This window comes from Epinephelus lanceolatus, chromosome 2, assembly GCF_041903045.1.
Source record: "Epinephelus lanceolatus isolate andai-2023 chromosome 2, ASM4190304v1, whole genome shotgun sequence".
Lineage (NCBI taxonomy): Eukaryota > Metazoa > Chordata > Actinopteri > Perciformes > Serranidae > Epinephelus > Epinephelus lanceolatus.
Genome location: NC_135735.1, coordinates 493,969 through 521,210, shown reverse-complemented (window position 1 = coordinate 521,210; position 27,242 = coordinate 493,969). Strand labels below are relative to the sequence as shown.

Sequence of the window (27,242 nt, the reverse complement as noted above, 5' to 3'; positions counted from 1 at the left end):
GGCCGCCTTGTCCTTTTTAAACCAAAAAGATTCCCCCAATATGTCTACCCTACGAGGTGGAAAATTGGGCTCCTCGAATCAACTCGCCAATCCGGCTCTGTGTGTCTAAACGCCTGCAGCTTGCTGGCAAATCGGCCCAACATTCGTTGAAAATCTGGCAGTGTAAAAGGAGCTTATGACATTGAATGTGACACACCAGGAAAAATAAAAATAAAAAGATGTCCCTGTCTGCTGTAGAGCTGTGCACACCGCTCTGAACTACTGATGTTTTCCTGGCAGGTTTCCTCGTGTTTAAAAACCCACGTACACATGCTGGAGATGTTAAGCAAGGCGCTCGTCACAGCAGTCATCAGGATGTTTAACAGCCTCCTCCATCACTGGGTCTGTCTGCTGTGATGGAGGAGTTCTGCCCCAAAGTCTGATGGTGCGACTGTTTGGAGGGTGAAGTGATGCACCTCCTTGTTGGACAGCTGCAGAAGCTGAGATGACAGAGAGCTGCAGAAGTGACGGCTGGTTGTCACTTCTGCAGTTAGCTGACCTGGAAATCAGTGCTGATTTTCACACTGAAGACAAACACCACATATTGGTGGGGTTTTCTGTGCAGTGTGAGACAATCTGAAGACAGAATCATCACACAGTTTGTGTTCTTCAGGTTCAGTCAGAGCAGCAGCTTCATTTCTAACAATCGAGGCCTGAAACAGACGAACAGCAGCTGCCACTCAGAGGGCGGAGTCTATAACAGAGGTGAGAAGAGACTCTGAGCCGCACGAACAAACATGACTCACAGGCAGTCAGGAGGTGACCTGAAGACTGACTGGAGACATTAAAGGAAAACTCTGCTCACAAAAAGGATATCTGTGTATCGGTTACTCACTCTGTGTACTGTGTGAAGTTAACTTAGTGTTTCTGTTGTGTCTCCATGGTGAACAGAGAATCCAAAAACAGGAGAACATTATTGATGAATTGAATTTAACAGGATCCAAATTTAAGAACAGCAGAACTACATCAGAACATCAGTATTACAGACCGTCACACAGCTGGTCAGGATAATCACAGTCTCACTGGTCCAGTCAGACGAGCAGGACTCACCAGCCAGAGAAACAGTGGTGATCAGCCGCAGTGGCAGGTAGATCAAGGACTCCATCAGCCACAGTGGCGGGTAGATCACGGAGTCCATCAGCCACAGTGGCAGGTAGATCAAGGACTCCATCAGCCACAGTGGCGGGTAGATCACGGAGTCCATCGGCCACAGTGGCAGGTAGATCAAGGACTCCATCAGCCACAGTGGCAGGTAGATCAAGGACTCCATCAGCCACAGTGGCGGGTAGATCACGGAGTCCATCAGCTGCAGTGACAGGTAGATCAAGGAGTCCATCAGCCACAGTGGCAGGTAGATCAAGAACTCCATCAGCCACAGTGGCAGGTAGATCAAGGACTCCATCAGCCACAGTGGCGGGTAGATCACGGAGTCCATCAGCTGCAGTGACAGGTAGATCAAGGAGTCCATCAGCCACAGTGGCAGGTAGATCAAGGACTCCATCAGCCACAGTGGCGGGTAGATCACGGAGTCCATCAGCCACAGTGGCAGGTAGATCAAGGAGTCCATCAGCTGCAGTGACAGGTAGATCAAGGAGTCCATCAGCCACAGTGGCAGGTAGATCAAGGAGTCCATCATCCGCAGTGACAGGTAGATCAAGGAGTCCATCAGCCACAGTGGCAGGTAGATCAAGGAGTCCATCAGCCGCAGTGACAGGTAGATCAAGGAGTCCATCAGCCACAGTGGCAGGTAGATCAAGGAGTCCATCAGCCACAGTGGCAGGTAGATCAAGGACTCCATCGGCCACAGTGGCAGGTAGATCAAGGACTCCATCAGCCACAGTGGCGGGTAGATCAAAGAGTCCATCAGCCACAGTGGCGGGTAGATCAAGGAGTCCATCAGCCACAGTGGCGGGTAGATCAAGGAGTCCATCAGCCACAGTGGCAGGTAGATCAAGGAGTCCATCAGCCACAGTGACAGGTAGATCAAGGAGTCCATCAGCCACAGTGGCAGGTAGATCAAGGAGTCCATCTGCCACAGTGACAGGTAGATCAAGGAGTCCATCAGCCACAGTGGCAGATAGATCAAGGAGTCCATCAGCCACAGTGGCAGGTAGATCAAGGAGTCCATCAGCCACAGTGACAGGTAGATCAAGGAGTCCATCTGCCACAGTGGCAGATAGATCAAGGAGTCCATCAGCCACAGTGTCAGGTGGAGTTTATGTCCAACCCTGTCTCTGTAGTAGTTTCTTATGTCTCATTAGTTTTTTTGTTTGTTTATTTTTTGGTTTCTGTAGTTTGTCACTCGGGGCTCCTGGTGTTATTAAACCTGAAATCACTTATCGTGACATTAATTAAACTTAGTTATAAACTTCATTAAATGAAGGACTTTTTACTTTGTATGTTTACTTTTCTTTAATCAGTTTGTTTGTATTTGCAGAATATGTAACTATTAATAACACTGAAATGAACCCATCTGACCTCTGACCTTTGAGCTCTGACCTGCTGCTGTGGGAGCAGCCTGTGTGGACACCGTCCTGCTAGAGGACCAACACTCCTTCACTCCTGTCCTCCCTTCTTCTCCTCTCCTCGCCTCCTCTCCTCCCTCCTTTTTATTACCCTCCCCTGATGTGGGACAGGATGTCGTCATGGTGACAGGGTAAACAGACGATAACAAGCCCTGAGCGCTGCAGAGCTCATTTGGATCCTGAGATCGCTGCTGAGGGCCAGAAGAGACAGAGGAGAGACCGAGGAGACAGACAGAGGACAGAGGACAGACAGGTAAGACAGAGTGTGTGAGTCTGAATCTGAAGCTGAATTTAAACAGGAAGCAAAGTGAAGTGTGAAGGTTCAGCCTGAGTTACTGTCAGACAAATAATCAGCTGATGTTTGGAGACAAAAAATTTGTCAGCAAAAAACAGGCTGAAACAGGGACAAAAGACCAGAGGATGAAGACTGAGAGACAAATGAGACAGCTGCAGGTCAGAGGTCAGATCACCTCTGGACAGGTCGGTCTGCAGAGAGACGCTCATTCACCAGTTCAATAAATGGACTGATAGATTCATCTGCAGCTGGTTCACTGTTCTTCACACTGATCTGTAATAAACACTGTGTGTGTTTAATATGATGATGATGATGATGATGAAGACAAGCTTCTCCGCACCAATATAAATATGTTTTAAAATATTTAATGTACAGAAACATGTTCATGTTCTATGAGGTTATATTTGGATCAACAGTCAGAAACCTCTTTGTTTGTGACTGTGTGTGTGTGTGTGTGTGTGTGTGTGTGCGCATGCATGTGTGTGCATACCAACACACACACTGACACACCCATACAGTACACACAGTCACTGAAACTACACACAGACTGCACACAGTAGAAATACAACCTGCAGATTCATTTTTATTCAAATTTAAAAAGTTCATCTTTCAGCTTTTAGAATCCAGAACAGTGAGATTCATATTCTCTGTTCATTCTGACAGATGTTCAGATTTAGTCCTAATGTTAATTAGTTTAAAAATTAAACTTAAAATTAAGTTTAAAATGAAATTTTTTCTCCTTGATAGTTTCAGTTCTGATGTTTCTGTTTTTTACTAATTGATGGATGATAAATTAGACTCAGGGTAACAGGTTGTATAAGATAATGTGTGTGTGTCATGTCTCCAGCAGTGTGTGACAGGTTTAAGGGCTGATTTACGAGCACACGCTTACTGATCGTCATCTGAAAAGCTCAACATCTCTCTATTTATGCTCTCAACAAATAACTAATGTGAGCCAACTAGGATTTGTCCCCAGGTTCATTGTAAACTCTGACTTATCCATGTGACTGTTAAGAAGCAGAAACATAACTTGTTTCTTCATGTGCAACATGTTAGTCTGGAGGTTTAAACTGGTGTCCTCTCACAGAGTTGGTGATTCAAACTAAACTTTCATCTCTGTCAGAGAAAACTGATCTGAGTTCAGACTGTTTACTTACAACACAGCTACACTCACAGATAACTGAGCCTCCTACCTGCCTGTCAAACACCATCAACCCACAAACCTTCTCCAGTCCGGACTGAGTGGAGTCCTGCGGGGTGAAGCTGTGAAGGCTGCGAGCGGAGCTAGCTGCTAACAGCCACCACTGCAACTAACAAACTCCACAGATCCATTCAGCAGCTCCACCATCCACAGTCAGACACACACGGCTGATTATTTACTGCTGAATTACAGCTCACAACTTGCACCAACCCAAACATCCTGGTGCAGACTATTTACTGGAGTTTACCAGCCTGTCGCTCATCAGGCATCTGAAGATCATTACAAGCTGTCAGTGTCCGACAGTCCACCACCAACATTTACATCACGTCTCGTCAGCGACAATTAAATGTAGACTTCATCTTAGTTTTTATTTTCAGCTCATCATCATCTTGTTTTTGTCGTGGAAAAAATTTCATCATGTTTTTGTTGCTGAAATTAACGCTACATATTTAAACCTTCTATAAATCCACAGCTCAGGTCTGAAGGTCATTCAGAGCATTTAACTTCATTATTGCTGGTTAAACAGGGGCGTGGTCTGTGTGTGTGTGTGTGTGTGGTCACAGGGACACCTGCTGAAACAGGAAAGAACAGAAGCTATTCGGAGTTCTTTGCCGGCATTAATTTGTCCTGGTGGTTATCTGTATGTGAGCGGCAGAGATGGTGACAGGATGAAGTCTGCTTCAGTCTGTGGTTGATCTGGAGTTAAATTAATGATGTGATGAGGTCATCATTAACCAGCTGACATCATCAGACCAAATCAACACAAACCAGCAGCTGATCACTCATATTGATGATTCTGATTGTCACTGTCACAGTCACTGATGACATCATTGCTTAATGAGGTCGACTAAAACTGTCTCGACCGTCAGGAATCTGACAGCTGGGTGTAAACACACACACACACACGTGCGCGCACGCGCGCGCGCACACACACGCACACTCATTGTAACACAAACAGGACCTGTCTTAACATCACTGACTTGAGCCCCGCCCACCACAGCTCATGCCCTCTCTGATTGGTTTGTTTGTCTGTCACATGTCAGCAAACAGAAACTCAGTAACCATGACAACCGCTGTGTATGGGATTGCATCAACGTGTGTAATCACACAAGTCTGAGAAGCCAGAATGAGGTCATGTCTCACACCCCGACACACACACACACACACACACACACACTGCTGTCCAACAGATGATCAGAATCTTTTCAACCTTTGCTGTAAATCAAGATGGCCGTCTCTGTGTGGTTGTTTGTCCCCCATGCTGAGACACCTGATCAGCTGATCAGTGTCTCCAGTGTCCACAGACATCTTGGTGACACGTGGCATGGCCTGTCCTCCTGTGGCGTGGCCTGTCCTCCTGTGGCGTGGCCTGTCCTCCTGTGGCGTGGCCTGTCCTCCTGTGGCGTGGCCTGTCCTCCTGTGGCGTGGACTGAACAGCTATAGATCTGTCATCCTGACCTCTGTCCTTCTGTCCCACATCAGAACCATCTCTGTCCCCGTCCTGCTCTGTGGATGACACCGTCAACATGGACCTACACAGGATCCTGTCTGTGACATCATCACCATCATCCCAGCTCTGCCACCTACAGGTGGATCATAGACTTCCTGTCTGACAGGAAGGTGCAGGTGGAAACCATCAGTACCAGGTCAGACCTCCAGAGATGCCGCTCCATCTTTCAGACAGTCCCTCCTGATGTGTTTCATCCAGCACAGACACAAACTATCTGAAACATAATGAAGGAGACAGATTTATGATCAAAGAGAAAAAAACCTGAAGATAGAAACTTTATTTGTCGTATGCACCAGGTGAGCAGCTCCACTGGACTGACTCAGGCACCATCTTGGCTTCCACTATCCAGGTGTTATAAATCTGTGCTCCACGCTTCACCCTCCTCCCTCCTCCCTCCTCCCTGAACACAAACAGCTGCTCCTCCACCCACCGCTCTGTCCAGCTCCTGTCCTTCAGGGACGACACCGCCCTCACCGGACTCGTCTCGGGGGGATGACTCCGCCTATATCGGGTGGGGCTGACCATCTGATGACAAGAGACGGGCATGGACTTTAAGAAGAATGCAGCCCCGCCCACCTCCATCACACATCATCATCATGTCAGATCTGACTGCTCTGAGCTTTGCTTTATTTCAGCAGGTTTTTAGTTTGTTCTGTTTTGTCTCTCTCGTTCTAACCCTGTTTCCACGTCACTTTATTTTATTGATCTTATTTTATTGTGCAGCACTGCGGTCACTCATTAGACATACATGTGATTTGATTTAACATGAAGACAGCTGAGCGGAGGACGTACTTCCTGTCGCAGCTGAAGGAGTTCAACCTGCTAAAGACAAAGATGGAGCACCTCTACAACTCCATCATGGCGTCCGTGCTCTGTCTCCTGTCTCACAGCTCAGTGGTGTCGTGGAACAGCGATGAGACGCTCTGAGCTGAGCCAGTGAACGTCATTTCTCTTCTTCAGCAGATTTTCTACTGAAGCTTTTCTTTAAAAATAAAAAAAAGAATCTCTGTGGTCAGATTGATTCCATGAAATCTAAATTAGTTTCTGTTCTGGATCGTTTTCATCAGATGTTTCAAAAACAAGACGAGACTTCATCAGTTTCCTTTGAGGCGTTTTAGACATGTTGTTGTGTGAGCACTGCGTGAAGTCATGTCCTCCACACTGCGTCATCATCTGTGTTCTTCTGTTTCTTGTTGATCTTGTTTCTCAGATATTTTCCCGTCATGGCAGAGAGTGCAGACATGGAGCAGCTCCTGACGTCTTTTAAGAAGTTTGCTGTCCACGGAGACATGAAGGCCACAGGGAAGGAGCTGAACGGGAAGAACTGGGCCAAACTCTGCAAAGACTGCAAGATCATCGACGGCAAGAACGTCACCGGCACCGACGTCGACATCGTCTTCTCCAAAGTCAAGTAAGTCTGAGGACCAGTGCCCAGCGTTAGATCTGTGGAGGTCTCAGTACGTCATCTCTCATTGTGTCTTATTTCAGGCCTTCTACACTTTAGGGTTCTTGAGCCAACAAAAGATTTATTTGAAAAAAATTAAGTAAAATTGAAACTGATTAATGATAAATTTCTAAAATGATTTCTGGTAGAAATAATCCACAGACAAGCCGTCTGTCCTCAGCTGTGTCTCACAGTGTGAAGTTCACAGTAACTCCAGTTTGGTGTCTTTGTGTCTGTGTGTGAAGACAGAAGACGTCTCGGGTCATCACCTACGAGGAGTTTCAGAGAGCTCTGGAGGAGCTGGCCTCAAAAAGGTTCAAAGGTCAAAGTACAGAGAAGGCACGGGACTCCATCTTCAAACTTGTGGAGGGCAAAGAGCCCACCAACGTCGGCGTGACGGTGAGACGACACTGACACAGTTTTTCTCGGTCATGTGACCATCAGGCAAACTGTTTATAATCTGTTTAACTTCAGTCTAAAGTGTGAAGAGTGTTTTTGCATTAAAGACAAACTGATAAAGTTCACTGACATAAAACTGCAGAGTTTACGACCCGTCCTCCCTCCTGAGCTGCAGACGCCCTGATGCGACTCTTTATAATCAGTTTATCAGTTTAATGTTGAACTCATGTCTCTGAATCTGCTCTGTAAACCCTCCTGTGGGCGGAGCAGAGCGCGGCGCATTAAAGCACTATCATCTGCATCAAAACAGACGTTAAAGAGACGTTAGAGAGGACATGCCCACCCCCCCCACCCCGCCCACCAGGGGGGGAGGAGGTTAAACTGTGAAGTTTGAGAGAGACAGACTGAGATGAAAGACGAGACGTTCGAGTGTCTGCTGGTGAAACGTGGTGAAACATGAAGTGTAGTTTTTGTCTTTAATGTCGGGCACATGTTTCATGGTTGAGCTGCAGGAAACAAGTCGAGAGCTGCTGCTGAGACACCGACACGCCTCTGACTCCGCTCTGATGTCTCCCATCATCAGACACTTTCATTACTGCCATGATGAAGTCATCAGAGTCTGAGCCAACATCACGCTCAGTTCATTAAACTCTCCTCAGTCAAGAGCCACACAGCGTCCAATCAGCACTGAGCCACACAGCGTCCAATCAGCACTGAGCCACACAGCGTCCAATCAGCACTGAGCCACACAGCGTCCAATCAGCACTGAGCCACACAGCAACTTGTCTAAAATACCTCAGCCAGGGTTCTTACAGGACCTGAAACATATGAACACGTCTCCCATGTTCTCAGTGAGAGATCTTAGAGTGTCAGACAGCAGCATGTTCTCACCTGCAGGGGGCAGTATGGAGCTTTGAGCTGATTTATTTCCTCTCCTCTGTGTTTCCATCAGAAAGTGGCAAAGGCGGGGGCCGTGGACCGCTTGACCGATGCATCCCGTTACACCGGGTCACACAAGGAGCGCTTTGACGAGAGCGGCAGGGGCAAAGGTCGAGAGGGCCGCGAGGAGATCGTTGAGAACACAGGCTACGTGGGAGCGTACAAGAACGCCGGGACCTATGACAGCAAGATAAAGGCCGAGAAATAACGAGGTAGCGCCGCTTCATATGAGCTGACAGGAAGTTTAGCTCCTCGACAGCACTTAGTATGGACCAAACCTTGAACTCTGACCCCTCTGTGTGAGTGTGACGAACTGTTTTCAGATCAGAACCACAGAGTCTGAGACACAAAGGATGTTTGTAAGTAATGAAACCTGACCAGCTGTCAGCAGCCCCACCCCCTCTCTCAGGCTCATCATTAAGTTCCACCCTCGGACTGTAAGGTTCATGTCCCACCATCTCTTTATTAGTCCATGACTGTAGCTTCATTCAGACTGGACTGGTCTGTTGCGGAGGTGACTTGAGCTAATGATGCTAACATGCTAACACCAACATACAGGCCTTACTGGGAACCAGTGTGACAACAGAGACGATGTCATGTGATGTGATGTCAGCTGCAGGAAGGGGCTGCTGTTGTCTTCAGAGACATGTCTCCCAGTGTCTTCCCAGTGAGCTGAACGATGAGTGAACAGCTCCTGTTAGCATCGTCCTCACGGACGGTCAGGTAACCATCACTGGATCCCTGTGATAGATGATTTATGGACATTTAAGACTCAGATGTCCTCAGGAAGTGTAAATCCAGTTTTACACTTTCCACGTCCACATGTCCCCGGGGGTCCCTGTGGACTCGTGTGGACATTTGCGTGCAGGCAGTTTTTGTGACCATGCAGATCAACTGCACATGCTCAGTTACAGAATATGATCTGTGGTTCCACACTGCGGCCCAGGTGGTGGTGGCGTCTGCACCTCGGGATGGTTTCACAAGAAGAAGAAGAAGAAAACAAAACAGATGCTTGTTCTGAAGACAGATTGTGTCAGGAGACATTTATGTCATTTGTCTTCACACAAATGTTTTTCAGCCAAAACCATCAAACTCAGGAGCTCTTCTGTTGTGAGGTCACCATTTTCTTTTCTTCTTCTTCTTGGTTTTTCTGGTGGTTGGCAAACTGGTATGGAGCATTACTGCCACCATCTGGACTGGAGTGTGGATCAGGGAGAGTGCACACATGGGACCAAGCAGCAACCTCTGAGGCTGAAACATGAATCCAACCCTGCAGTTCCTCTGATGACCACTAGAGTGCGTCCCCACAGAGCTCCATGTTCACATGTAGAAATCACCATGTTTACAGCCTGTCTGGTCTCTGGAGATCATTTCAACCTTTTATAGAACTCACCTGTTTACACTTTATTAAAGTTACACATCATTGAGGGGGCGGGGCCTCTTTGAGGGACAAGCTGTCTGATGATAGATCCACCCCTCACTCCTCCACAGCTCCGCCCTCTGGCCCAAATATGGTCACTTCTGGCTCCAAAAAACCAAGATGGTGAAGCTGAGATGCTGAACTCAAAGCTTCAAAACAGAAGTTCACAAACTGCTAGGTGACATCACGGGTGTTACATCCATTATTTTTACAGTCTGTGCGTGGCACACCAGACTGACTCAAACCTTAGTTGTTGTGTGATGGAACCTCGTGTGTTGAGCACCACAGGGACGTTTAACACAGACATGATGTCGGAGCCTGACGTCCCACTGAATGATGTCAGTATGTGTTTTAACACCTCCTCACACACGTCTGATCAGACACAGCAGCTCAGTCAGCGCCTCCTGCTTCAGACTGTGACACGTTACCAACCCCTCAGCGTCAGCTTTACAGGCACATGACGTCTTTTTAAAATTACCTTCACAGAAAACAAATGAATCAGGAACAATAAAACCAGCAGGCTGTGAGTCACCACACTTTGTAAAGTTCTCATATACATAACCTTAAGTAAGTAGATTTTCACACGGGACACAGACCGCCGTCTCCTGGGTCAAAGTCCTGTGTTTGTTCGACACATTCGTCCACCCTGACCTCGTCCCTACACAGACTCTGTCACTCTTCATACTACGTCAGCTGACGTCCACCTCTGATTGGATCATCATTACATCACCACTGCAGCCACGCAGAGCGTCACAGTTTGAAGTTCCAACTGGAGAGGGAAGTTTTTCAGTCTGATTAACCTCCTGCAGAGTCTCAGCTCTCTGGCTCCCCCCTGTGGAGACGTTAGTCTCTGTCCTGCTGAATGTCTCTACAGCCCAGTTCAGACTGAAGATCTGTGATGATGAGTTTTACTAATAAAACCAGACGCCAGCAATTTGACCAGATGACATCATCAGCCGGCTTGAGTCATGCTCAGATCGGCCAGTTCACACCGCTGACACTTTTCTCTGTGACGTTCTGAAACAGTTTCGTCTTGTCATGAATCTTTGGTCTGAACTGGGCTTCACACACCATAATATCCTGTCATGTCACCATGGTTACAGGTTTCATTCCCACCTCCTGTGACGTTGGTCCAGTCTGAATGAAGCTTCTGTCTCTGTTAACCCTTTACAGTCATGGACTTCATCTGAAAGATTAAAGGGCAGAAATATAATAACTCTGTTTCCTTTAATAAGCTGAAAATCAGAACTGATGTGGTCTTGTTACCTTAGAATGAGATGTTTATATTTACACAGGGAGCAGGTCCTCGTGTTGTACTGCCATGTTTCTACGGTAGCCCAGAGTGGACAAACCCAACACTGACTCTAGACAGAGACATTCAGGTAGTTCTCAGTGGAGAGGTGTCAGCGCCAGATTAACAGCTTTGATGTCGTTACTGTGTCTCAGCTGTGCAGAGGACGACAAAGTCCTTCAGTAATACACCAAAGTAAATACTCTGTTACTCTATTAACAGTACCAAAGTATCAACGTCATAATACACTTAAAGTACCAACAGTAAGAGTATCATTCTGCAGAATAATATATGTGACTGTGTTATAATACTGTAAAACTTCTATTAATAGTCCAGCTGTTATTTACTTAAATCACTGAACTCCACAGACCTGTATATTTGGGACGGGTGTATGGATTAATGTGTCGATCGGTTTGATGTGGATCAGCTGGTGAAGGTGGGTTAATGACTTTAAATCCTGCTGCGTCGTTTCATCATCTTTTATTATTGATTCTGTTTTCTATCAATAATCTGAATCTGTAATCATCACATTCTCATTCCAGCCTCATCACATGTCCACATTTGGTCATGGACGTTCCACGTCCACGTATGACGTGTGTTACGAGTTACATGCTTTGTCTGTTTTCAAAGTACACTTCTGTTTTGTCAGGAAATGTATAGTTTGCATACAGTCTCTTTCAAACTAAAAGCACTGTGTCAGTGTTATTCAAAAGGAATAAATGAAATGAGTACAACACCACCAACTGATGTTTTTTCTTTCAACAACACACGAGTGGTTACGTTTAGCCGACACACACACGTGGTTACGTTTAGCCAACACACACAAGTGGTTACGTTTAGCCAACACACACAAGTGGTTACGTTTAGCCGACACACACACGTGGTTACGTTTAGCCGACACACACACGTGGTTACGTTTAGCCAACACACACACGTGGTTACGTTTAGCCGACACACACAAGTGGTTACGTTTAGCCAACACACACACACACACGTGGTTACGTTTAGCCGACACACACACGTGATTACGTTTAGCCGACACACACGTGGTTACGTTTAGCCAACACACACAAGTGGTTACGTTTAGCCAACACACACAAGTGGTTACGTTTAGCCGACACACACACGTGGTTACGTTTAGCCGACACACACAAGTGGTTACGTTTAGCCGACACACACAAGTGGTTACGTTTAGCCGACACACACACGTGATTACGTTTAGCCGACACACACACGTGGTTACGTTTAGCCAACACACACACGTGGTTACGTTTAGCCAACACACACACACACACGGTTACGTTTAGCCGACTCACACACATGGTTACGTTTAGCCAAGACACACACGTGGTTACGTTTAGCCGACACACACAGGTGGTTACGTTTAGCCAACACACACACGTGATTACGTTTAGCCGACACACACACGTGGTTACGTTTAGCCAACACACACACGTGGTTACGTTTAGCCAACACACACACACACGGTTACGTTTAGCCAACTCACACACATGGTTACGTTTAGCCAAGACACACACGTGGTTACATTTAGCCAACACACACACGTGGTTACATTTAGCGAACACACACACGTGGTTATGTTTAGCCGACGCACACAAGTGGTTACATTTAGCTGACATACACACGTGGTTACATTTAGCTGACACACACAAGTGGTTACGTTTAGCCGACACACACACATGGTTATGTTTAGCCAAGACACACACGTGGTTACATTTAGCCAACACACACACGTGGTTACATTTAGCGAACACACACACGTGGTTATGTTTAGCCGACGCACACAAGTGGTTACATTTAGCTGACACACACACGTGGTTACATTTAGCTGACACACACAAGTGGTTACGTTTAGCCGACACACACAGGTGGTTACATTTAGCCAACACACACACGTGGTTACATTTAGCCAACACACACACGTGGTTACATTTAGCCAACACACACACGTGGTTACATTTAGCGAACGCACACACGTGGTTATGTTTAGTCGACACACACACACATAGTTGGGTTTAGGAAATAATAATATTAATAATAATAAACTGACCGGCTGTGTGCCAATGCCAATATGAAACAAAGGCTTTTCTTGTTGGTGTCTGACACCAGAAGTCTCTGACCAAGCGCTGGTATTCGACGACTTCGGAGTGAGACTGTGTTGTAAAGTAACTAAGGCTGTCAGATAAATGCAGAGCAGTAAAAAGTTCATCATCTCCCAGAGAGATGTGGTGGAGGAGAAAGGTGATGTTATGATGTAATGATGATACGTACAATCGGGTCACATGATGCTCATCTCCTCAGGTCGAACAAACACCTCTCAGCTGATATCACGTTGGCCTGCTGACGATGATTCCACCTGTAAACTTTTCTCCTCAGAGCTGAGGAACATTTTACAACTTGTTTTTCTTCTGATGATTCAGTCACACTTTACAAAAATAACGTTCTTAACACAGAAAAGAAAAACAAAAAGAGAAAACGCAGAAAGAAAACACTAAAGAAAGAATTATTAAAAAAGTTCTGACTGCTGAGTTTTTCTGATATTTTTGATGTTGTATGTTATAATAATATTTCACTAACACTTCACTAACACTAAAATCATTTTCTGATCAGATGTATTTTTTGTACTGACTCTTGGAAGGGTATTGAACTTGTATTTTGTTGAATATGTTGTGAATTAATTTTGGATACGTTTATTTTTTAAGGTATTTGTTGGAAATTTTACTTTATAGATAACTAACTGAAACTTATCAAATTTTTAGAACTGTTTGGTCACACAGCTGATTCAACGGTTAACACTGTCGCCTCACAGAAGGAGGGTTCCCGGTTTGAGCCCTTGTGTGGCGTCAGCATGTTCTCTCTGTGTCAGCGTGGGTTTCCTCCAGGTGCTCTGACATGTTCTCCCTGTGTCAGCGTGGGTTTCCTCCAGGTGCTCTGACATGTTCTCCCCGTGTCAGCGTGGGTTTCCTCCAGGTGCTCTGACATGTTCTCCCTGTGTCAGTGTGGGTTTCCTCCAGGTGCTCTGACATGTTCTCCCCGTGTCAGCGTGGGTTTCCTCCAGGTGCTCTGACATGTTCTCTCTGTGTCAGCGTGGGTTTCCTCCAGGTGCTCTGACATGTTCTCCCTGTGTCAGCGTGGGTTTCCTCCAGGTGCTCCGACATGTTCTCCCTGTGTCAGCGTGGGTTTCCTCCAGGTGCTCTGACATGTTCTCCCTGTGTCAGTGTGGGTTTCCTCCAGGTGCTCTGACATGTTCTCCCTGTGTCAGCGTGGGTTTCCTCCAGGTGCTCTGACATGTTCTCCCCGTGTCAGCGTGGGTTTCCTCCAGGTGCTCTGACATGTTCTCCCTGTGTCAGTGTGGGTTTCCTCCAGGTGCTCTGACATGTTCTCCCCGTGTCAGCGTGGGTTTCCTCCAGGTGCTCTGACATGTTCTCTCTGTGTCAGCGTGGGTTTCCTCCAGGTGCTCTGACATGTTCTCCCTGTGTCAGCGTGGGTTTCCTCCAGGTGCTCTGACATGTTCTCCCTGTGTCAGCGTGGGTTTCCTCCAGGTGCTCTGACATGTTCTCCCTGTGTCAGCGTGGGTTTCCTCCAGGTGCTCCGACATGTTCTCCCTGTGTCAGCGTGGGTTTCCTCCAGGTGCTCTGACATGTTCTCCCTGTGTCAGCGTGGGTTTCCTCCAGGTGCTCTGACATGTTCTCCCTGTGTCAGCGTGGGTTTCCTCCAGGTGCTCTGACATGTTCTCCCTGTGTCAGCGTGGGTTTCCTCCAGGTGCTCTGACATGTTCTCCCTGTGTCAGTGTGGGTTTCCTCCAGGTGCTCTGACATGTTCTCCCTGTGTCAGCGTGGGTTTCCTCCAGGTGCTCTGACATGTTCTCCCTGTGTCAGCGTGGGTTTCCTCCAGGTGCTCCGACATGTTCTCCCTGTGTCAGCGTGGGTTTCCTCCAGGTGCTCCAGCTTCCTCCCACAGTCCAAAGACATGCAGGTTAATTGGTGACTCTAAATTGTCCGTAGGTGTGAATGTGAGTGTGAATAGTGTGTCTGTCTCTATGTGTCAGCCCTGTGAACCTGTCCAGGGTGAACCCACCTCTCACCCAATGTCAGCTGAGATAAGCTCCACCCCCCCACCCCCCATGACCACCAACAGGATAAGTGGTTTCTGAAAATGAATACTGACCAGATATTTTACGTAAGAACATGGCTTACTACTGAAACATTCAAATGTTACAACTGGCATCAATATTATTAAATTGCTGGCAGAGTGTGTTTAATGCGAATGCATGTTGCTATGGCGTCCCTAGCAACGGAGCAGCAGAGCAGCGGTTATACCTCAAAAAATAAACACTGCAGAATTTTGTTGATTGACCAGTCCGAATCAAGTATTTAAGAGTGCCATGTTCTAAATATAATTTATATATATTACTAATTTTCACTGTATATGTTGCTCATATGTTTTTTTTTATGCTGACACATTTTCGCAGTTTTTTAAATAATATCTTTTGGATAATTTATAATTTTTTTTGTCAGATATTTGACTGATCTTTAACCAACTCAGATGAGGAGAAGACAGGACTGAAGGAGACGTGGGGACGGATCAGGAGGTGATGAGTTAGTCTTTAATCTTTAGAAGACATGATTGTTTGCAGAGGTAGATTTTATTCCCTTTAATACACATCAGAGTTTTACTGAATGACTGAGATCTGTGAAGTGACTCTCAGATCAGGCAGCTGATTGGTTACTGCTGATAACGCTAAAAACACACAACACACAACATTGAAACGTGAAAATTAAAAAACAGAAACCAAATAATAAAATGGAAATAAGTCATCAGGTCAAACAGGCAGAATCCTGACACACACAAATATGATTTAACATTTTCATCAGCTGTTCTCCAACAGTAGCTTTCATTCTGCTGGATGTGACAGTGATGTCACGTTTCTGCTTCATGTATTTTACAAGACGTTCTTCAAAGTTCTCAACAAAGAGTCTGAACCAGATCAACACCATCCTGCAGACTGTGAGTCTCTGATGTTGTTCATAAAACCAGAGTGAACATCAAACAGTAAACATAGGATGTCACATACAGAATAAAACATGCAGACTCCTTGCTGCTCTGCAGTAATAAACTATGTCACCACTTTGATGTCTTCGTTTGTCTCTTTGTGGTCATTTGCCGTCTCTTTGTAGTTTGTGTCCTGAGCTGTGAGCTGAGCTGATTGGACGGTGCAGAGTCACCTCAGTCCTTCAGGATCAACAGTCGGAGTCTCTGGACCTGGTCCTGGATCGTGTCCGTCCCCCCGTCCCGCTGAACGCTGACACCAGATCTTTGACGCTGCCGGCTGAGCGAGGCATCTCATCGCCGTCCTTCTTCTTCATCCTCGTCTTCCTCGGGTTGGTGTTCAGACTCTTGGAGCGTAGTGTCGGATACATCCTTTCCTCCCCCAACAGCAGCTCCTCCTCGTCTCTGTTACCATGGTTACTGTCTGTTGTCTCACCCTCCAGTTCCCCATGAGACAGCACAGATACTCTTTCCTCTACTTCCTGTTTGGTTTCGTCACCTCCACCCTTCTCCAGCGTCACTGTGGAAGATCTGGACGCCTGCTGGGTCGCACTGGTCGGCCCCTCCTGGTGGTGATGGGCGGGGCTGTAGATGATGCTGCTGATGGACTTCCTGTTGGGAGAGGGGGAGTTGCTGAGGGTCGGAGAGGGTAAATACTGAGTGACCTTTGACCTGTCCAGAGGGAAGGACTGAGCCGCCTCCAGTCGGGTTTTCTCTGCTGGTTTCTCCATGTCAGCGTCAGTGGCGTCAGCCTGAGGTGAAGCAGCACGGGTGTGGGCGGGTCCACGGTCGGTGTCGCAGGGGGAGATCAGGATGTCGACGTTGGACAGAGACTGAGTCCTCTCTCTCATTCCTCTCACCTCCAGGGTCGACCCGAACTCCTTCACCTCACCTGTAAACAGGAAGCATGACTTCATCAGCTCACATCATCATCATTTACCTGCAGGTATCTTCAGTCTGTTAGAGGATCAAACCTCAGACCTGACAGCCGGCTGCTACACCAGCGCCCCCCTGAGGCTGAAATCTTCATCACACACACCAGAAAACTGATCAGAATATGATTCATCATCACAGCGACTCTTCATTGTGTTTTTATCACATTTCTCTCAAATATGACATTTTTAAATTCGACTTAATGTGCTGGTCGTAGGGCGAGTCTGAGAAACTCAAGTTTACTTCTGTGAGTCTGTTTCACCCCAGCATCACTTTGCCTAACATCATAAACACGATGTCACCTTCATGAACCAACTGTCAGAGTCTAAACAGAACATCTGTTCCAGTTGTGACCCGATCAGGTGACTCTCTGTTCTTTGATCCCAGAGCTGAACATTTCTGTTGCTCACTGTTGTTCTGCATCAGATGTGACTGATGTCAAATATTCTGAACATTATCAGAGGATAACAAAGATGAGATCAATTCATGACCCGAGGCAGAGGGCTTGTGTCTGACAGTCTGTAAACTACGAACAAGTTAACTGTGTGTTGGTTCTTTTGTTTCTCTGTCTGTGCAGCTGATTGTTCATGTTTGAATGTTAATAAATCATGTCAGGTCATGTTTGTCTTGTAAAGGCTCAACATCAGATACGTGTACAGACAGGACGGAGGTTCGGTCCGCACTCTGTGTTCATTTCATCTGTATTTGTGCATGTTGTCTGAAAGCTTACAGATGTGGATCAAACAGACCAGAGTTGCTGGACATGGTGGAGGCAGCGTAGCGTAGTTCAAGCAAGATACGACTGTAGGACGCGACAGAGACATTTCAATATGGCAGAACGAAATAAATTGATAACAGAATGAAAAACGTCCACATGTTGAGATGTATTCAATAGCCACACAATCTGTCGCTGTCTACAACACTGCCTCACATTAAAGGTAAAATATTACGACATCCTCCACCGTCACCTTGTTTGTAGTTGTGTAAAACTTTTGACACATGACTCATCTGTTTCAAACAGTGTAAACCACACAGTCCTCATACCTCCATGTGTCCTTTATGTTAGCGTAGATACAGCCAATAGATGGCACTAGAGGGCGGAGTCAGAAGTTTCATACAACAACAAAATTCTTTCACTCTATTACTGATCCGTGACGTTCTGACATTTAATAAATGTCTTGGTCGTCTCCTACAGACGTGTCTCACTTGAACTGTGCTTCACTTCATCGATCTCCGTTGGCTCTGCTTCAGTTTGTCTGTAAGTTTTCAGAAAACGTGCACAGATATGGACAAACTGAACGCAGACTACAGACCGAAGGCTTTGTCCGTCTCTATCTGATGCTGAGCATGAACGAGCCTTAATGTGTCATGAGTCTGGTCGTGCCTGTTGTGTTTCCTCCCTTGGTGTTTCCTCCTCGTCTCTCTGGACTCTGCTGGACCCTCCCGTCGTTTCCCTCCATGTCTCCGGACACAGAGATCCTGTCCTCATGCTCCAGCTGGTAACGGTACAGACTGTAACCATCGGCGCTGTTGACACTACTGTGTCGCAACAGGGCAGCCGGCTCACAGACCGACGATCCTCTGGAGTGAGAACGGACGAGCTCGGCCCGGTCAACGCCCGCCAGCTTCTCCAAAGCGTTCATCATGCGACCAGACAACTCCTCCATCTGAGCCAGGCGGAGGTCCACTGTCTGCAGGGACGCCTTCATGGAGTGCTCCCTCTCATTCACCTCCTCCAGACGCATGAACATGTTCTCCACCCTGACGACACACAGCAGAACATGATCCAATGTTTGGTTTGTCTCACTGCTCTGAAACTAACTTCATCATCACTGAACTCTATCTGCTCTTTAATGTGAATAATCTTTGTTATTCATTGTCTCAAAAAATCTGCCCCCTGCAGGCAGAGAGAAGGAACTGCAGAGACAAAACAGGCTTCAAAATTCTCATCTGCTTACCAAAGTCAATAAAGAGAAATATAAACTAACACAATCTTGTCAATCATACTTATTTCTATTATTATTGACGACATACTATACTATGACTTTTTTCACGATTATGATGACATACTATACTATTACTTTTTTCACGATTATGACGACATACTATACTATGACTTTTTTCACGATTTTTGACGACATGCTATACTATGACTTTTTTTCATGATTTTTGACAACATACTATACTATGACTTTTTTTCATGATTTTTGACGACATACTATACTATGACTTTTTTTCATAATTTTTGATGACATACTATACTATGACTTTTTTTTCACGATTTTTGACGACATGCTATACTATGACTTTTTTTCATGATTTTTGACGACATACTATACTTTGACTTTTTTCATGATTTTTGACGATATGCTATACTATGACTTTTTTTCATGATTTTTGACGACATACTATACTATGACTTTTTTTCATGATTTTTGACGACATGCTATACTATGACTTTTTTTCATAATTTTTGATGACATACTATACTATGACTTTTTTTCATGATTTTTGACGACATGCTATACTATGACTTTTTTTCATAATTTTTGATGACATACTATACTATGACTTTTTTTCATGATTTTTGACGACATGCTATACTATGACTTTTTTTCATAATTTTTGATGACATACTATACTATGACTTTTTTTCATGATTTTTGACGACATACTATACTATGACTTTTTTTCATAATTTTTGATGACATACTATACTATGACTTTTTTTCATGATTTTTGATGACATACTATACTATGACTTTTTTTCATGATTTTTGACGACATACAGTACAGGCCAAAAGTTTGGACACACCTTCTCATTCAATGCGTTTTCTTTATTTTCATGACTATTTACATTGTAGATTCTCACTGAAGGCATCAAAACTATGAATGAACACGTGGAGTTATGTACTTAACAAAAAAAGGTGAAATAACTGAAAACATGTTTTATATTCTAGTTTCTTCAAAATAGCCACCCTTTGCTCTGATTACTGCTTTGCACACTCTTGGCATTCTCTTGATGAGCTTCAAGAGGTAGTCACCTGAAATGGTTTCCACTTCACAGGTGTGCCATATCAGGGTTAATTAGTGGAATTTCTTGCTTTATCAATGGGGTTGGGACCATCAGTTGTGTTGTGCAGAAGTCAGGTTAATACACAGCCGACAGCCCTATTGGACAACTGTTAAAATTCATATTATGGCAAGAACCAATCAGCTAACTAAAGAAAAACCAGTGGCCATCATTACTTTAAGAAATGAAGGTCAGTCAGTCCGGAAAACTGCAAAAACTTTAAATGTGTCTCCAAGTGGAGTCGCAAAAACCATCAAGCGCTACAACGAAACTGGCACACATGAGGACCGACCCAGGAAAGGAAGACCAAGACCAAGAGTCACCTCTGCTTCTGAGGATAAGTTCATCCGAGTCACCAGCCTCAGAAATGGCAAGTTAACAGCAGCTCAGATCACAGACCAGATGAATGCCACACAGAGTTCTAGCAGCAGACCCATCTCTAGAACAACTGTTAAGAGGAGACTGCGCCAATCAGGCCTTCATGGTCAAATAGCTGCTAGGAAACCACTGCTAAGGAGAGGCAACAAGCAGAAGAGATTTGTTTGGGCCAAGAAACACAAGGAATGGACATTAGACCAGTGGAAATCTGTGCTTTGGTCTGATGAGTCCAAATTTGAGATCTTTGGTTCCAACCGCCGTGTCTTTGTGAGACGCAGAAAAGGTGAACGGATGGATTCCACATGCCTGGTTCCCACTGTGAAGCATGGAGGAGGAGGTGTGATGGTGTGGGGGTGTTTTGCTGGTGACACTGTTGGGGATTTATTCAAAATTGAAGGCACACTGAACCAGCATGGCTACCACAGCATCCTGCAGCGACATGCCATCCCATCCGGTTTGCGTTTAGTTGGACGATCATTTATTTTTCAACAGGACAATGACCCCAAACACACCTCCAGGCTGTGTAAGGGCTATTTGACCAAGAAGGAGAGTGATGGAGTGCTGCGGCAGATGACCTGGCCTCCACAGTCACCGGACCTGAACCCAATCCAGATGGTTTGGGGTGAGCTGGACCGCAGAGTGAAGGCAAAGGGGCCAACAAGTGCTAAACACCTCTGGGAACTCCTTCAAGACTGTTGGAAAACCATTTCAGGTGACTACCTCTTGAAGCTCATGGAGAGAATGCCAAGAGTGTGCAAAGCAGTAATCAGAGCAAAGGGTGGCTATTTTGAAGAAACTAGAATATAAAACATGTTTTCAGTTATTTCACCTTTTTTTGTTAAGTACATAACTCCACATGTGTTCATTCATAGTTTTGATGCCTTCAGTGAGAATCTACAATGTAAATAGTCATGAAAATAAAGAAAACGCATTGAATGAGAAGGTGTGTCCAAACTTTTGGCCTGTACTGTACTATACTTTGACTTTTTTCATGATTTTTGACGACATACTATACTTTGACTTTTTTCATGATTTTTGACGACATACTATACTATGACTTTTTCATGATTTTTGACGACATGCTATACTATGACTTTTTCCATTATTTTTGACGACATGCTATACTATGACTTTTTTGCATAATTTTTGACGACATACTATACTATGACTTTTTTCATGATTTTTGATGACATACTATACTATGACTGTTTTCATGATTTTTGACGACATACTATACTATGACTTTTTTTCATGATTTTGGACGACATACTATACTATGACTTTTTTTCATGATTTTTGACGACATGCTATACTTTGACTTTTTTCATGATTTTTGACGACATACTATACTTTGACTTTTTTCATGATTTTTGACGACATGCTATACTATGACTTTTTCATGATTTTTGACGACATGCTATACTATGACTTTTTCCATTATTTTTGACGACATGCTATACTATGACTTTTTTGCATAATTTTTGACGACATACTATACTATGACTTTTTTCATGATTTTTGATGACATACTATACTATGACTGTTTTCATGATTTTTGACGACATACTATACTATGACTTTTTTTCATGATTTTGGACGACATGCTATACTATGACTTTTTTTCATGATTTTTGACGACATGCTATACTTTGACTTTTTTCATGATTTTTGACGACATACTATACTATGACTGTTTTCATGATTTTTGACGACATACTATACTATGACTGTTTTCATGATTTTTGACGACATACTATACTATAACTTTTTTTCATGATTTTGGACAACATGCTATACTATGACTTTTTTCATGATTTTTGACGACATACTATATTATGACTTTTTTTCATGATTTTTGACGACATACTATACTATGACTTTTTTTCATGATTTTTGATGACATACTATACTTTGACTTTTTTCATGATTTTTGATGACATACTATACTTTGACTTTTTTTCATGATTTTTGACGACATGCTATACTATGACATTTTTTCATAATTTTTGACGACATGCTACACTATGACTTTTTTTCATGATTTTTGACGACATACTATACTTTGACTTTTTTCATGATTTTTGACGACATGCTATACTATGACTTTTTTCATTATTTTTGACGACATGCTATACTATGACTTTTTTTCATTTTTTTTGACGACATACTATTCTATGACTTTTTTCATTAGTTTTGACGACATTCTATACTATGTTTTTTCATTATTTTTGACGACATACTATACTATGACTTTTTCCATTATTTTTGACGACATACTATACTATGATGTTTTTTCATTATTTTGGACGACATGCTATACTATGACTTTTTCCATTATTTTGGACAACATGCTATACTATGACTTTTTTGCATAATTTTTGACGACATTCTATACTATGTTTTTTCATGATTTTTGACATGTTATACTATGACTTTTTCCATTATTTTTGACGACATACTATACTATGACGTTTTTTCATTATTTTTGACGACATTCTATACTGTTTTTTCATTATTTTTGACGACATGTTATACTATGATTTTTTCCATTATTTTTGACGACATACTATACTATGACGTTTTTTCATTATTTTTGACGACATGCTATACTATGACGTTTTTTAATTAGTTTTTTCATTATTTTTGACGACATTCTATACTATGACTTTTTCCATTATTTTTGACGACATACTATACTATGACTTTTTCCATTATTTTTGACGACATACTATACTATGACTTTTTCCATTACTTTTGACGACATACTATACTATGACGTTTTTTCATTATTTTTGACGACATGCTATACTATGACTTTTTTTCATTATTTTGGACGACATGCTATACTATGACGTTTTTTCATTATTTTTGAGGACATACTATACTATGACTTTTTTTCATGATTTTTGACGACATGCTATACTTTGACATTTTTTCATTATTTTTGACGACATGCTATACTATGACTTTTTTTCATTTTTTTTGACGACATACTATTCTATGACTTTTTTCATTATTTTTGACGACATTCTATACTATGTTTTTTCATTATTTTGGACGACATGCTATACTATGACTTTTTCCATTATTTTGGACGACATGCTATACTATGACTTTTTTGCATAATTTTTGACGACATACTATACTATGACTTTTTTTCATAATTTTTGATGACATACTATACTATGACTTTTTTTCATGATTTTTGACGACATGCTATACTATGACTTTTTTTCATGATTTTTGACGACATTCTATACTATGTTTTTCATGATTTTTGACGACATGTTATACTATGACTTTTTCCATTATTTTTGACGACATACTATACTATGACGTTTTTTCATTATTTTTGACGACATACTATACTATGACTTTTTTTCATGATTTTTGACGACATGCTATACTATGACTTTTTTCATGATTTTTGACGACATACTATACTTTGACTTTTTTCATGATTTTTGACGACATGCTATACTATGACTTTTTCATGATTTTTGACGACATGCTATACTATGACTTTTTCCATTATTTTTGACGACATGCTATACTATGACTTTTTTGCATAATTTTTGACGACATACTATACTATGACTTTTTTCATGATTTTTGATGACATACTATACTATGACTGTTTTCATGATTTTTGACGACATACTATACTATGACTTTTTTTCATGATTTTGGACGACATGCTATACTATGACTTTTTTTCATGATTTTTGACGACATGCTATACTTTGACTTTTTTCATGATTTTTGACGACATACTATACTATGACTGTTTTCATGATTTTTGACGACATACTATACTATGACTGTTTTCATGATTTTTGACGACATACTATACTATAACTTTTTTTCATGATTTTGGACAACATGCTATACTATGACTTTTTTCATGATTTTTGACGACATACTATATTATGACTTTTTTTCATGATTTTTGACGACATACTATACTATGACTTTTTTTCATGATTTTTGATGACATACTATACTTTGACTTTTTTCATGATTTTTGATGACATACTATACTTTGACTTTTTTTCATGATTTTTGACGACATGCTATACTATGACATTTTTTCATAATTTTTGACGACATGCTACACTATGACTTTTTTTCATGATTTTTGACGACATACTATACTTTGACTTTTTTCATGATTTTTGACGACATGCTATACTATGACTTTTTTCATTATTTTTGACGACATGCTATACTATGACTTTTTTTCATTTTTTTTGACGACATACTATTCTATGACTTTTTTCATTAGTTTTGACGACATTCTATACTATGTTTTTTCATTATTTTTGACGACATACTATACTATGACTTTTTCCATTATTTTTGACGACATACTATACTATGATGTTTTTTCATTATTTTGGACGACATGCTATACTATGACTTTTTCCATTATTTTGGACAACATGCTATACTATGACTTTTTTGCATAATTTTTGACGACATTCTATACTATGTTTTTTCATGATTTTTGACATGTTATACTATGACTTTTTCCATTATTTTTGACGACATACTATACTATGACGTTTTTTCATTATTTTTGACGACATTCTATACTATGTTTTTTCATTATTTTTGACGACATGTTATACTATGATTTTTTCCATTATTTTTGACGACATACTATACTATGACGTTTTTTCATTATTTTTGACGACATGCTATACTATGACGTTTTTTAATTAGTTTTTTCATTATTTTTGACGACATTCTATACTATGACTTTTTCCATTATTTTTGACGACATACTATACTATGACTTTTTCCATTATTTTTGACGACATACTATACTATGACTTTTTCCATTACTTTTGACGACATACTATACTATGACGTTTTTTCATTATTTTTGACGACATGCTATACTATGACTTTTTTTCATTATTTTGGACGACATGCTATACTATGACGTTTTTTCATTATTTTTGAGGACATACTATACTATGACTTTTTTTCATGATTTTTGACGACATGCTATACTTTGACATTTTTTCATTATTTTTGACGACATGCTATACTATGACTTTTTTTCATTTTTTTTGACGACATACTATTCTATGACTTTTTTCATTATTTTTGACGACATTCTATACTATGTTTTTTCATTATTTTGGACGACATGCTATACTATGACTTTTTCCATTATTTTGGACGACATGCTATACTATGACTTTTTTGCATAATTTTTGACGACATACTATACTATGACTTTTTTTCATAATTTTTGATGACATACTATACTATGACTTTTTTTCATGATTTTTGACGACATGCTATACTATGACTTTTTTTCATGATTTTTGACGACATTCTATACTATGTTTTTCATGATTTTTGACGACATGTTATACTATGACTTTTTCCATTATTTTTGACGACATACTATACTATGACGTTTTTTCATTATTTTTGACGACATGCTATACTATGACTTTTTTTCATTTTTTTTGACGACATACTATTCTATGACTTTTTTCATTAGTTTTGACGACATTCTATACTATGTTTTTTCATTATTTTTGACGACATACTATACTATGACTTTTTCCATTATTTTTGACGACATACTATACTATGACGTTTTTTCATTATTTTGGACGACATACTATACTATGACTTTTTTTCATGATTTTTGACGACATGCTATACTATGACGTTTTTTCATTATTTTTGACGACATACTATACTATGACTTTTTTTCATGATTTTTGACGACATGCTATACTATGACTTTTTCCATTATTTTTGACGACATGCTATACTATGATGTTTTTTCATTATTTTTGACGACATGCTATACTATGACTTTTTCCATTATTTTTGACGACATGCTATACTATGATGTTTTTTCATTATTTTTGACGACATACTATACTATGACTTTTTTTCATGATTTTTGACGACATGATATACTATGATGTTTTTTCATTATTTTTGACGACATACTATACTATGACTTTTTTTCATGATTTTTGACGACATGCTATACTATGACGTTTTTTTATTATTTTTGACGACATACTATACTATGACTTTTTCCATTATTTTTGACGACATGCTATACTATGATGTTTTTTCATTATTTTTGACGACATGCTATACTATGACTTTTTTTCATTATTTTTGACGACATGTTATACTATGACTTTTTTCATTATTTTTGACGACATGCTATACTATGACTTTTTTAATGATTTTTGACGACATGCTATACTATGAGTTTTTTGCATAATTTTTGACGACATGCTATACTATGACTTTTTCCATTATTTTTGACAACATACTATACTATGATGTTTTTTGCATAATTTTTGACGACATACTATACTATGACTTTTTCCATTATTTTTGACAACATACTATACTATGATGTTTTTTGCATAATTTTTGACGACATACTATACTATGACGTTTTTTCATTATTTTTGATGACATGCTATACTATGACGTTTTTTAATTAGTTTTTTCATTATTTTTGACGACATTCTATACTATGACTTTTTTGCATAATTTTTGACGACATACTATACTATGACTTTTTCCATTATTTTTGACGACATGCTATACTATGACGTTTTTTCATGATTTTTGAGGACATACTATACTATGACTTTTTCCATTATTTTTGACGACATGCTATACTATGTTTTTTCATTATTTTTGACGACATGCTATACTATGACTTT

At 41.7% G+C, this 27,242-nt stretch overlaps 2 protein-coding genes across 4 annotated transcripts in view; one reads left to right on the top strand and one right to left on the bottom strand.

The window, feature by feature from the left end:
* Positions 1-2,674: 2,674 nt before the first annotated feature.
* On the top strand, positions 2,675-11,802 carry tppp3 (tubulin polymerization-promoting protein family member 3). 3 transcript variants are annotated; one of them, XM_033620253.2, is made up of 5 exons: positions 2,726-2,817; positions 5,543-5,706; positions 6,781-6,981; positions 7,260-7,413; positions 8,366-11,802. In XM_033620253.2, the coding sequence occupies exons 3-5, from the start codon at positions 6,794-6,796 to the stop codon at positions 8,558-8,560; spliced, it is 537 nt and encodes a 178-aa protein (XP_033476144.1). In that variant the 5' UTR covers positions 2,726-2,817; positions 5,543-5,706; positions 6,781-6,793; the 3' UTR covers positions 8,561-11,802. The 3 variants fall into 3 exon arrangements, with proteins under 3 accessions (XP_033476135.1, XP_033476144.1, XP_033476153.1); XM_033620244.2 differs by lacking the exon at positions 5,543-5,706 and having other exon boundaries at positions 2,675-2,817; XM_033620262.2 differs by lacking the exons at positions 2,726-2,817; positions 5,543-5,706 and adding an exon at positions 5,734-6,208.
* Positions 11,803-15,662: 3,860 nt separating this feature from the next.
* The window catches only part of LOC117252766 (transient receptor potential cation channel subfamily M member 1-like), a 59,725-nt gene continuing 48,145 nt past the window's right edge, over positions 15,663-27,242 (bottom strand). The window contains exons 27-28 of the mRNA XM_033619910.2: positions 18,451-18,827; positions 15,663-17,025 (exon numbers count right to left, since the gene is read on the bottom strand). Of these exons, the coding sequence (XP_033475801.2) occupies positions 16,325-17,025; positions 18,451-18,827 (1,078 nt within the window). The 3' untranslated portion in view covers positions 15,663-16,324. The remainder of the gene's footprint in view (positions 17,026-18,450; positions 18,828-27,242) is intronic.

Excerpts from the sequence above, each read along its gene's own strand:
- tppp3 (XM_033620244.2), top strand. The coding sequence starts at position 6,794 with ATGGCAGAGAGTGCAGACATGGAGCAGCTCCTGACGTCTTTTAAGAAG. Across the intron at positions 6,982-7,259 it reads ATCGTCTTCTCCAAAGTCAA|ACAGAAGACGTCTCGGGTCA; the intron begins GTAAGTCTGAGG and ends CTGTGTGTGAAG. Across the intron at positions 7,414-8,365 it reads CCACCAACGTCGGCGTGACG|AAAGTGGCAAAGGCGGGGGC; the intron begins GTGAGACGACAC and ends TGTTTCCATCAG.